Source organism: Hippocampus comes, unplaced genomic scaffold (genome assembly GCF_001891065.2).
Source record: "Hippocampus comes isolate QL1 unplaced genomic scaffold, H_comes_QL1_v1.1 scaffold80, whole genome shotgun sequence".
In the NCBI taxonomy this organism is placed as follows: Eukaryota; Metazoa; Chordata; class Actinopteri; order Syngnathiformes; family Syngnathidae; genus Hippocampus; species Hippocampus comes.
In genome coordinates, this window is record NW_017806164.1 from 1505726 (window position 1) to 1519065 (window position 13340).

Consider the following 13340-nt stretch of genomic DNA (forward strand, 5'->3'; position numbering starts at 1 on the left):
CATAACGATCACGGAAACCAATGAGCTGATATACGCTTCAGCATCAGTGATCCTAGAGATGCTTGGCTATAAGAACACCCATGGAAGCCAAGAGACACGTTACCCACCATGGAAAAGACGGTTGGAGGCTAAGATCAAGGCGGCTCGGAAAGATGTGAGTCAATTGATGGAGGCCCAGAGAGGTGTGATGAAAAGGCCGATACCTGAGAGGTACATCCAGATGACCATACCTGAAGCACTCGAAACTGCCAAACAAAGGCTCCAAGCCTTGTCCAGTCGCCTAAAGAGGTACACGAAAGAGAATGAGGCCAGACGAATAAACAGGCTGTTCGCAAGACAACCTGCGAAAGTGTACGCTCAGTGGCAGGGTCCCACAACCCTTGTGAGGATAAAGCGGATCGGAAAATGGATGGATGGATAGTTCTCAGGATTTGCTCATTTTCAGCAATTACCTTCAAACATGAATAATGTACTAATCTCTGAATTCACTCCAGTCTATGAAGTCTTTAAAAAATAAATATAGGGCTAATATGAGCAACATGATTTAACATTTGCCCCCACTGAACTGTACACTGTGATAGTCATGCTGATGTGGAAAAAAACGGGAAAATAGTTTTTTACTATTGACTTCATTCTTACAGAAACATAAGACATGGAAATGTTTGCAATGTACTATGCTGACATTTGCTTCAGGATGTTATGATGACATTTTGGGTAATGCAAGTGTATGTTTGTCCTTGTATGACAGAAAAAAATTAGACACTGTCCACTCAGCTAATATCCTATGAAGAGAAAATGAGGTCCCGCTCCTCAAATTTAAGCAAAAGCTACTTTCGTTAGAAGCGAGCTGACAGCATCCCTGATTGGCCTGTCAACAGCATGACAAAAACACTGCAGGGGACACCAGCAGCCAAGCTAATATGGTTGTGTCAAGTCAGAGAAAATGGGCCGATTTTCATTCGTGTGTGTGTGTGTGTGTGTGTGTGTGTGTGTGTGTGTGTGTGGGTGTGGGTGTGTGTGCACTGCGGAGCTAATGAATATGATAGAACATGTTACAGGTCCATTCTAACGTGTTCCTTCTCCCAGCTAAGCTGTCTTCAGGGACGTTGAGGAGCAATTTTGTTTTAATTGCGGAAGGCAAAACAATGAGTGGCGGCATGCTCCTTTAACTAACAGGATGATGTTTATGACAGGCCAGAAAATATGCAAGTGTGCTATAAACTCATATTCACATGCGATCACACTCTGTTACCTTCATGAATTTTATTTCTTTTGTCCTGCCCGCTCTTTCAAAGAGCCGCAATGCCTCAATAGGATCAATTTACACTCTGTGACTTTGCTGACTTCTTCTATCCTGCCCTTCCTTAATTGAAAAGGTTTTTAATCAACAGCAATGTTTTATGTATTTTTGTAGCATTAAAATCTGACATTCTGCCAGCTGTCTGTCCATTGCTAACACATGCCCCACCATGCTCCTGGATTAGCTTTGGGCAAATACACCTCAAGGTGAGGCGAGTTTTGTGTGTGTGCGTGCGTGTTTTTGTTCATGTGGGTGAGACAGAGGGAGGGAGAGTGTGCTTTGAAATTGGCTATTTCAGACCTTACCTTTCCTTCGTGTCTTTGTCAAGTATTTCTGGAATTTCTTACTTTTGTTTAAAGTATTTAACTGGACTTCATCATCCCAATTTATAACTCACGTCTTCAATTCGTGTGCCTTCTTTTTTAGAGCCACCACTGCAAGGTCCCTATTGTTTTGAAATTGTTACTACTATTCTTTTCCATAATGAATCAAATTTTTGAGGGCCTAAACATGAATAAAAAAAAAAAAATCACCAAACTTTGCATACACATTGGGCCTTGACATTTGAAATTTGTCACTCAAAAAAAGTGGTCTGCCGACCCCCTGCAGAGGTTAAATTGAGCTCTGCAGGTACATTTGACCTGGTACATTTGACCTAAGGCAATATATATATATATATATATATATATATATATATATATATATATATATATATATGATACGTAGTGTCAATAAAAATAATGATCACGGATGATGTGTCGTCAACCTAAATCTTTCCAAAAGTGACAGCTCACTGCTGTAGACAAAGACGTGCCCTGCTTGCTTTTAGGACTTTGATCAGTCGAAAAAGAAAATACATTATTCAGATAGGCGCAGCCTTTGCAGCCGATTGCCTTCAGCCTGGAAAGATGGCAGTCACAGTTCACCGAAAGCCTCGGTTACTGTAATGTGCTGTGCTTCTTTTTATGATGTTAACACGGTCTTTCTCTCTGCACACAAATCCATAAAGTTTCAATTCTTCAAATGCGTCAGGTTATTCAGCAGCACACATGCTGCAAACATGCTGAAAATATACACCCACTTTCAGGGCTGAATGACTCCCTCAGAGTGTTACACGGTTCTGGGTCCCTTTAAAGGATGACATTATAGGATGTGACAGCATAGCGGCGACACAAAAAGCACTCTGAAAGCCACTTGTTTAGTTCTGCTGAGTAAAAATGCAGACTGCAACAATATCTAGAAGTCTCATGTTTGCGTCTGTCTTCTTTCAAGTTATCGCTTGTAAATGCCTCATGCAAACACTGATTTTGTCCTTTCTGTCAATAGAAATTCAAAAGTGCGAAATATCACCGTTTTCACCAGACTCTGACTAGGTGGGCAGACTTCATTACTCTTCTTGAAAACCTAAAATTTTGAGAGAGGTGAGCTGCTCATGGTGGTGATTCAGCTGTTTTCAACTTGGCAGTCAGATTGTAATACAGTCCACCAAACTATGTTTTTGTAATATAAAATAGCTTTAAGGAGTCCAGAATGTTCGACAAAGGGAAGGCAATTCCAAATGAAAATGTTTAACTGGATGGATGTTTGTGTCAGCTATTCCAAACAAATCGACGAATATATAATCAACTCTGACAGGATTGCTGTGAATGGATCATCCACATTCTTTCGAGGCCACTTTGGTTTAAAAGTTAACATTTTTGCCTTCAACCGTTTCATCTTGACAACGCTTCAGTATTTGAGGCTAAAAATTGTGTTCATGAATTCTTAACGGTTTGCTCATTATTAGCTATTGTTTGGCTATCATTATATTTTGCTAATGTTAGCTCTGGATGCTATAGTAATACTCTACATTCTCTACTTTGCTAAACCGGTCCATTTTCTCCTCCCACAGCCAATATCTATCTGCTGCTAAGTCCAAGGAGGAGACCCTCATTCTATTTAATTTTTGTTTTTGCTAGCATCTTTCATTCCAAATGATGCCTTGAATGAGTTTCACAGTGTTGTCCAGCAAGCTAGTTGCAAATGAAAAGTTTTTGACACGAGAAGTGGGCAGAACCTCTTGCAGCAACAACTGAGTGTACAGAATCAAATTGGTCTGTCACCACAATGGCTTTAAATTGTGTTCCATTTCTTAATGCGCAGCTTTGATAGGCTAGAGAGAACCAGTTAATGGGAAAAAGCCAGGCTTGAGAAGCATTTTGAACTTTTTTTTTTTTTTTGGCCCACGCTATCAATACTGGATAGCTGCTGTAGAAATTATTGCACCGCACACCAAGAGGCCAATGATTACTAGCTAACACTGCAAATTCCCACCATGCAGAACCCACTGCTGTGGTGTGTCCAAGGACAGGTTTTCCCTATTTGGCTAGTTTGTGCAAACATAACCTGGCTGTACGAGCGGCAAGCATACTGAGTGAGAGGAATTTTTTTTCCCCTCTGGTTGGCAATATCACTGTGCAAAAAGTTCACCCAGAAATGTCTACAGTATCCACCACCCCTCCACAAATGTAAGTTGAAAATAAATTGGAAGGGGACACGGACATGTGTGCCGTGTATCTCCACAGAGTCAGGAATTGCTTTGAAACGTACGGATTCGTATTAGTCCTTGATACTGAATGCAGAATTCCTTGAAAAGCAACAGATCCTGGCCTACATTGTCAGTGGCAGGGCAGCAAGGACCAACAGCACACAATTGATCTCTTTCATGAGCGCTCATCCTCTCTTTAACTCATGTAACACATAGATAACACTCAATTTGTCATTTTGTCTCATTCTAGCAATTTCTCACAGGCCACCTCTCTTCCTGTCTTCCCAACTGCCAGGATCCAATTACTGTACCTCCATCTTTACCTTTCTAGGGCCTTGGTGTCACTTGAATTCAATTTAAAATCTTCTTACAGTGCTGCACTGGCATGTTAAAAAAGCTGTAATTCATCGCATGTATCTATAAAATGCATGAAGTGTCCTAAATAGTGAATTATTAGCCAAACGTGCCCATTGTCCCCTCTCACTTTCACTCTGTCTTCAGCCCGTCTTTCTCTTTCTCTCTCTCTCTCTCTCTCTCTCTCTCTCTCTCTCTCTCTCTCTCTCTCTCACTGTCAGCTTATGCATAATATGAAAATAACCAAGCAAAACGATCAACTGATTGACTCATAATTCATTTATCGCCATCTTGTAATTCACAGTTAAACAAACACACACACACACACACACACACACACACACACACACACATACACCCCGATAGAGAAGGAAAAAAGAGGTTGTGTTTACGACTAAATAAGTGTCAGCAATAATTTGACTTTCACACTCTGTGATGTGAAGTGCGTGTGTGTGTGTGTGTGTGTGTGTGTGCACGGCACCTTGAAAAAGTTCAAGGTGCCGCAGGGGAACATACCTTCATAGACTGCTTTGAACCCAGCAGAGCCGATTGTGTCGTCAGACTGCAGGTGAAGCCACATCTGATTGGACAAGCTCACAATGATGTCAGGAACACTGGACCCAGTGAGTCTACACAGATACACATCAAAAAAATAAACACAGGACACATTATTTGGAGGGTACTTACAATCCAAGGATAATTAAAGTCGATATATTTATTCTGTGATTGATTGATAAGAACTCACCCGGCCGACACAATTGAAACCTTTCGGGGACAGCGGTTACTACAGTGGACAGCTTATCATGTTATTAGGTTAGAGCAGGTTAGAGCAGGGGTGCCCAACCTTTTCAACTTGGGACCAGTCCGCGGGCTACCGGTCGATCGCGATCATGATACGTGTTGTCACTTTTTGTATTGAGAGTTTGTATTGAGACACTTGTGTGACAGCTAAGAATGTTAAAGTGTTTCTGAATGCATTCACAGCGCAATTAATGTTTTCTGAAGGGAAAATAAACAGAGTGAAAAAAAAAAAACAGAGTGGCTGTTCTTTGACCTTCGACGATACATACAAGAATGCTGCTCTGGTGAGGTGTTTACTCAGCAGCAGAAAAGCACCGTACCTTGCATTGCTGCAGTTTGCTGTTTTGTACCCCGCTGCATCTTTCAGAGAGCTTTTTGCATCTTTGCTAGATGAGATGTGTACAGGATGTGTGAGAAGTATTTCAAGACTGACATCACAAAATATATATTATTAAATATAACATTATATGATTAAATATAAAATATACAACTCATCCGACAAACACATGACATGGTTCTCCCTTTGAATTAACCCTCGAGGATTCGAACACATTTTCACGCCTTCATGCACTACTGGAAGGATTAGTCCAGGATCTTCCGCACCTTGGTCATCATGGCCATTTCGGTCATCCATGTGTCTAAACCTCCAAGGAGAGGAAAGAGGAACTACCGGTAATCTGATAGAGACAGTGCAAGTGACTCCGAAGTTTGCTTGTTATTCTTGGCCAGGAACTGCCAGATGCTCAAGGTATTGTGAGAAGCGATGAGTTGTCCTGCCAGAACTCTCGCCTCTTCTCGTACACTGAACCAGCAAACACTTCAGAATCTTTTTTGTGAATATGCTGGCCCACCCAGAGTGAAGAGGAAAACACGTACCGGTACTTTGTAGTTTGGATTTGAAATATATTAGGTGATACCAATCCTTGGAGTTTTTTTTTTTTGGACACAATTAGAAGCACCGCTCGGTATGATACTTTCCTACACCACAGTGCATCCTATGTGTAATGTGCATGCATGCTGTCAACATTGCCAGCTCCGTTTATTTGATTTCCTTAATTATCCGTCAACAACAATACAATTTCTGGTGTGAGTATTGACAGTATGAATATTACTTACACGTAAAGTACCCGTCTAGTGTCTCCTATCTTCCCGCCGTCGCCCACTGTGAGTGTATCATAGCCGCGTTCCAGGTCAAACTCTTCAAATGACAGCTTTATAACCTGGAGAAAAGCAGAAAAAAAAAAAACAGTTACCCACCGAAAGGTGACAAAAAAATAAATAAATTAAAAGAACAAAACCAAGAGGCAATGAAAATCGAACCATAATACCACCTTGATGACAGAAAGAAAATATAACCTTTTGTTTTTCACGGTGTGAAAATTGTCTTCCATTTAATTAAAATGACCTACAGGATACAATCTAATTGAATTGACGCCAAAACGTGTGTAATCCGACATAATAAAATAGATGAATGAGACAAAGCACTTGCTTTGATTTGGCAACCTGCTTTGTTTTTTTTACATTCATAGTTCCAAAAATGACTTCTGGAGGCTATGTAGACTTCATTGTGCACCCCTCTCCTGTCTGAGCCAGACAAATTGACTGCTAAATGCTTGACTTGCAGGCACGAGGATTCAGTTGCATGCAAACTGCACTGGCTCATCAATCTCCCATGCACTCGAAAATTCTGTTCGACTGGTATTCCATTATTTGCGGCTCGTCAATTATTTATTAGCTGTAAATCACGCAAGTTGAGAGTATGAAAGATGGAACGTTTCTGCTGTGCTCAGGAAACCTCAAAGAGAGCAGAACTGGTCTCAGACCAAGCCTCCGGTTGAATAGCGGTCTCCAGTGAAGCATGGGGTATGCCAGCGTGCATGAAAATGACACAAGCAAATTACATTACACTCAAAAAACTGATATTTGAAATCAAATTCAAATGTTTTGGGCATACAGCCGTAGTAGTTTCCTTGTGATTCTTTTGCTGATAAATGCAGTTCTGTCCATGCTAAGCTGCATGATTCAAACACGTCGACATTCCAAATGACAAAAAAAAGAAAAACAATCGGTTTGTTCGTTTTAAAATTGGCTTCTTAGTTAGATAGATTCAGTCCAATAGAGAAACTGCAACGTGTGGAAAGCATTTTGCCTTACGACACACTGACTGCCATTGCCTTGGGCTATGTTTAGTCAGCCAATAATAATGACGCCATATAAATGTGTATAGCATGCAAAACAACTTTGAGAGTTATTATCTCGTGGTAACCAACAAAACCCAGAGAATGTTAGAAGGACTTTCACGGAAAATTTCATATTCAGTTTCAAGGACTCACTTCTACAATCGCGGCAAAAGCGAGAACTGCGTTTATGTAATTTGCTTGTAATTCATTTCCTTTTGTAAACGACAAACAATCGAAAATTTGCACTGGGGAGTAAGATGAGAATAGCACTAAAGCCTCATCCTGTCGCTCTCATGTTTAACCCAGGCTCTGCCTAATAATGACTGTTAATTAGTATAGAAACGAGGTGGAAGTTGTAGGCTTCTATTTTCAGAAAAAAATGGCATATTTTCGTGTACATACTGTGTGTGTGTGTGTGTGTGTGTGTGTGTGTGCGTGCGTGCGTGCGTGCGTGCGTGCGTGCGTGCGTGCGTGCGTGTGTGTGTGTGTGTGTGCGTGCGTGTGTGCGTGCATGTGTGCCAGTGTGTAATTTTGGAACATGGACAAACGTTGACTTTGTAGAACCCTTATGCGCAGGAGAGGAAAAAAAAAGGGACTTTCAACGGGTATATCAATAAAATGTTGCTTTTATTAAAAATGTATATTTCTTTCTTCAGAAGTATTTCATTTTCAGCCCAGGAGAGTCCTATAAATTCGGCTTTCCTGAGGGTTTTGCAACTATAGTGAAATTTACAGTGGATACAAAATGCACTGCCGCTCAGTCAGAGACAAACAGGATATTGAAACTGAAATTTAATGCAGTGTATTTTATTCATTTATTTTACCCTCTTTTTGTCGAAATGGATTGCTCTTCTTCACAAGAGTTAATTGTTTCACAGGTTCTCGCTAGCTCTGGTTTAGCTACTGGCCAGGGAGCAGGTGGTGACCCTACACAGATGGCGGTCCAATCGCAAGGATTAACAATAGTTACACAATCACTAATTAACATTGCCGACCTGATTTGAATGTCAAGTAGATCTTGTGAGAAAAATGGACCACAAAGACAAAGGTGGACAGAATAAGCCAGTTATTTTTTTTTAGCATATATTAACTGTGAAATACAGCACTGATCAAAACATTGGGTATGCCTCTTGAAATTTAAAATATATATATATATATATATATATATATCATGATATATCCCCTGGTCAAATTTAAAATAATTTAAATTAGATTTTTTTTTTTTGGATTTGCTCAATAGGTATCTTCTGTCTACACAAATATGGGGAAAAATAATATTATCTTATAGTTTTTTTTTTTTTTTTTTTTTTTTACATGATCCAGAATTCAATTGTACACATTTGAGGAAACACAATATTTTGCACCATTCTCAAGGATCTTGGTAACTTCTAGAATTTTTCATTCAGTAAAAGTCACTTAATTGTATCATTTCCAACTAAAACATAAAAATGCAATTCGTCTGCGGTACGAATAAATTTGTGCTGAATAAATCAATATGACACAAAAATGAGATTGCTGTCCAACAACAAAAAATACGTCTCCCAAAATGCGCGAGTTATTTTCAGTGCTTTGTGGGGAAAAATGCTGAGATAAATTTGTCTCATTAGAAAGAAAAACTGAAAATATTTTTTTCTAATTTTTTTGTTATCCGTTACTCAGCAAAGGGGGAAACAGAAGCAACAACGTGGAAAACAACAGCAACAATATGAAGTGAATAACTCTGACAGTTTCAACCAAAAACATTGTAGACATAGTGCTAGATTGTTTGGATACAGCTAATTTTATACCATGCCACTGTAGCTAATGAAATGGTCAGTGAGTTTAAGTCAAAAACCTCACCCAAAAAAAAAAAAAAACACGAAAGAGATTGTTTCAGAGAGCTGCTGCGGGACTCGGTGAATGCAATTTGCACCTAACAGAACGGAGCGGAACAGAAGGCTTTAATGCAACGGCATTAAAATCTAATCAGAGTGATTGACATTCATAATTGATGACCAGTGTCACCAGACAAGCTGGCGTATTCAGCGGATGTCACCCCAGCAGGGACAAAAGATGAAAGACAAGAGAAGGTTTGAGTGACAAACTTGACATTTGGTGTCCTTACAGATGACGTGGCAAGGTCATTATTGAACTGTACAGGAACACAATTATATTCTGAAACACAAGAGCGTTTGTTCGAAATGCTGAAAATGTGCCATCGTGCCTCAGCTGTTGTCCAATGATCTGACAAACGAATCTCACATGCAGGATACATAAAAAAAAAAAAAGCAACAAATTATTATAAAATGAATAATGATGATTGGCGGCTGAAGAAGTAGATCTTTGGTCCCAAAACATTGGGCATTCCTGGTCCATAATGCGTGGGAGGAATTGGTTAACAAGTGGGTCAGTTGTGATGCAGTCGGAAAACAGCCAATTGATTTGATTCTTTTCGTCAAGAATTTATCAGTCAAGTTTCGCAATAATCAAAACTCTAGTAGCTTTGAATGTATGTATTATTTCATGTTTCCCATGCTTCAAAATTCCCAACATCTAGTGAAGAACATAGCCTCAATTTAACCTTCCTGTCATCGAAGGATTATGGGTGAGGGGCTGATGGCGCCAGATGTATCTAATTCAGTAAATGTTGGTCCGTCACATTGGAAAATACAGTCAAAACTCAGAATAGCTAAAAGCTTTGAATTGAGATGATGTGCTAATTAAGGCGCTATTAGGGGATGCAATTATGAGCCGAGTGATTATTATTTACTTCACACTTAGTGGTGGTTTGTGATAAGTCAATGTGAGCAACCGCAGTCCCAGTGGTGTGACCTGATGTGTTGTTTCGAACGCAGTGTTGCAAAAATGATTGCATCTCACTCCCGGGCTTTATTGTCACAGCAGACCAAAGGAAACGCGTTTCCAAATTTACTAAAGAGGGATATTAGGTGCTACAAAAATCAGCAAGTCACAGCTCATAAAACTGCATCCAATCAGCCACTCTCATTGCGCACTCGATAGGGGGAGGCATCAGTGATGGCACTTAGTTCACTTAATGGCATGTAACCCACACATCCACGGAAAAACATCTATAAAAATAGAAAGGTAAATGATGGGGACAAAAGTGTACCAAAGAAACATTCCACACCTAACACACGGGGAATTGTTTCACAAAACTATCGCTTCACACATGCGGAGAAATAGCAAATAGTCCAGAGGTGCCTTGAGGTACAAGTGACCTGACCGATGAGTTTATTTTTTTTTTTTAATAGGGGCCGTTGATTGGCAGTTTATTTCTCTGACTAGACTTTATGGGGGAAAAGTGACTCAACTCACTTCACAAAATCAGCAATTTGGCTGTCAAACTAAACATCAAACAAAGAGAACTACACAGTTCTCACATATGTGTGCTACCCAAGATGCACAGTATATGAACCACATATAGCCGCAATGATTATTCCGTAAAGCAGCTGTTGGACTGCATTGTGGGATTTGTGCATGTGTGTCATTGGCAAATCACGTCGCGTCATTTAAAAAGGATATTTTGGCGTGCTAGCGAAATGGAGAAGGAATTTCCAGCAGTTGTAGTGTGTGTGTGTGTGTGTGTGTGTGTGTGAAAACAAGAGATTTCAAATATAAAAAAAAATATATGATGGTTTTAGATAAAATAATACATTTATGTACGCAGCGCAACACAGCTTTAGTGAATCATTTTGTTGTAAAATCAGACAAGACAAATGTTGCCATTTTCTCTGTGGTCATCGACCTCAATGTCTAAATTAGATCAAATTTGACTTAATGTGTCCTGACTTGTGACGACGGTGAGGTCGTAAATGATCCATGAATAAAAGTGACCAAATGTGTAATCGTAGAATACCACACACACACACACACACACACACACACACACACACACACACACACACACACACACACACACACACACACACACACACACACACACATTGATATGTATTCATTGGGAAAAAGGCAGCAATGATTAGACACCTAATGAGTTACGCCTGTGAGCAGTCAAGCGTGACTCAGACTTAAACAAAATAATTATCTTCTGGATACTGATGAATCCAATGACTGACACGCACACACCAACACTCACGCTCGCACTCACCCCTCTGTGTCCTCTTTTCCTGAAGTCACGTCAGTGTTTAACTATTTCCACTTCTGCGTTTTAAACATATTTTAACAAAAAGTTTCAGCATCATCAACGTTTAAAATATGGACCCCCCCCCCAAAAAAAACAACTAAGTTTTACCATTTTAAGGTGGGTGTTGAAAATGAATTAATGAATAACAACAATGATTCAGCAGATTTCTACGAAATAGAATCATCACTAGTAAATTCTTATGAGAGTTTTTGAAACAATATTTCTTTTAAAAAATTTTAAAATCCTGTCAAATTAGTGCAATTGAAAAACCAAGCAGGCAATAGTACTTTTTAAACATAAAAGGTGTTCACCAAAATCAAGAGGTAACAAAAAGGAACAGACACTTCAATAGTATCATTTGTTTCTATCTTGACAGCGTACTGACGAAATAAGTCAGGTGCAAATGATAGTCAGCAAGGGCAAGGGACAATGAAATTCAGAGGGAAGAAAAGGGAGGTCGACTGAAAGATGATTGTGATTCATCTTAATACATGCTCATTTCCTGTCTTTGAATACAGTACTTTATTATCTCCTCTGGCCCTTTCAGCACTGTCTTTCTCCAACAGATCGCACAAGGTCCAAGGGAATATTTCTTCCTGGCCAACACACTTCACAGCTTTAGTAGATGTGTTTAATCATCAGGAAAAGTAATTTTGATGATACCCGCAGAGGATTTGTTGCAAAATATTGTCATGATAATCAGAACATTATTCACAGTATAGGATTACCTTATTTTGTTATCCAAAAGAAAAAGTCATAACGGCAAGGCGGGAAAAAATGATGACATTTTCCCTGCATCTTGAAAATTACCGTATATCGATCACCACATTAAGATATTCTGGATTGTTGGGGAAACAGAGGAGGAGTTCCCAGCAGGCTTTGCCGCAGTTCAAATATCACGATTGACTGCGCTATCGCATTATTTTGAAAAGACACGGTTTAGTAGTGAACGTGGTGTTGTTTCTAGGCTTGCAGTTAAATTATTGCTACTTTTGATGCTGGCGAATCTGTGTTATGATGTTCGTGCAAATAATAACACTACAGCATGAGAGAACATGTGTTTGCGTCAAATATAGTAAGTATCACTGTGAGAACAGCAAAGACTCCAGAAGTTTAAGGTTCTTTTTATGCTCATTGGGCAGGCAAGTTCCATGATACTTAAAAAATGTTTCGACCCAAGACCCAAATTCAGGCGCACACATAGACAAACAACCAGTCACATTAACATGGGCAATTTAGAGGAATCTGAAGAGAAACCCAATGCGAGCAAGGGGACAATTCCATCACATGAGAACCACTCGTTGATCATATGCTCCCATGTTGAACTTAATGGGTGTAAGTGATTTTAGAATGGGGTGTTGAATGATTTCCAGCTAGTCAATTTAGCGGATCAATACATCGACTTGCCCTTCACTATTGGTGTCTTAATATGAGTTTGTGCTCCCTGCTGAGTCGAATATCCATTAATATGTTTCCGTATTTCAGGAATCAGTCAACTGCAGTTGCTTTACTTTATTGTCGAGGTCTAATCACACTGATTTTTCACAAAACTGGGACAACAAAACACATTTTCATGAAACAAAGGAGAGTCTACTTGTTCTGGCGGCGAGAGCGCGGTGCAGGGTCGCACACCGATTTACATTTAGCTATATTTAGCCAAACTCCATCACAGATTTAGTAGATGGATTGACTTAGTTTGTTTCCATCCATCCATCCATCCATTCATTTTCCAATCCACTTTATCCTCACAAGGGTCACGGGGGGGTGCTGGAGCCTATCCCAGCTGTCTTCAGGCAGCAGGCGGGGGACACCCTGAACCGGTTGCCAGCCAATCGCAGGGCACACAGAGACGAACAACTATCGGCGCTCACACTCACACCTCGGGACAATTTAGAGTGTTCAATCAGCCTGCCATGCATGTTTTTGGAATGTGGGAGGAAACCGGAGTACCCGGAGAAAACCCACGCAAGCCCGGGGAGAACATGCATTTGTAAAAGCAATGTCTATCAACTCCTCCACTCAGCCGTACACACG

The 13340-nt window shown here is 40.0% G+C and overlaps 1 protein-coding gene across 2 annotated transcripts in view; it reads right to left on the reverse strand.

The window, feature by feature from the left end:
• LOC109531522 (CUB and sushi domain-containing protein 1) overlaps positions 1–13340 on the reverse strand; it is a 345015-nt gene that overhangs the window by 123871 nt on the left and 207804 nt on the right. For both annotated transcript variants that reach the window (XM_019895847.1, XM_019895846.1), the window contains exons 11-12: positions 6099–6202; positions 4698–4810 (exon numbers count right to left, since the gene is read on the reverse strand). In XM_019895847.1, coding sequence (XP_019751406.1) covers positions 4698–4810; positions 6099–6202 — 217 coding nt within the window. The remainder of the gene's footprint in view (positions 1–4697; positions 4811–6098; positions 6203–13340) is intronic.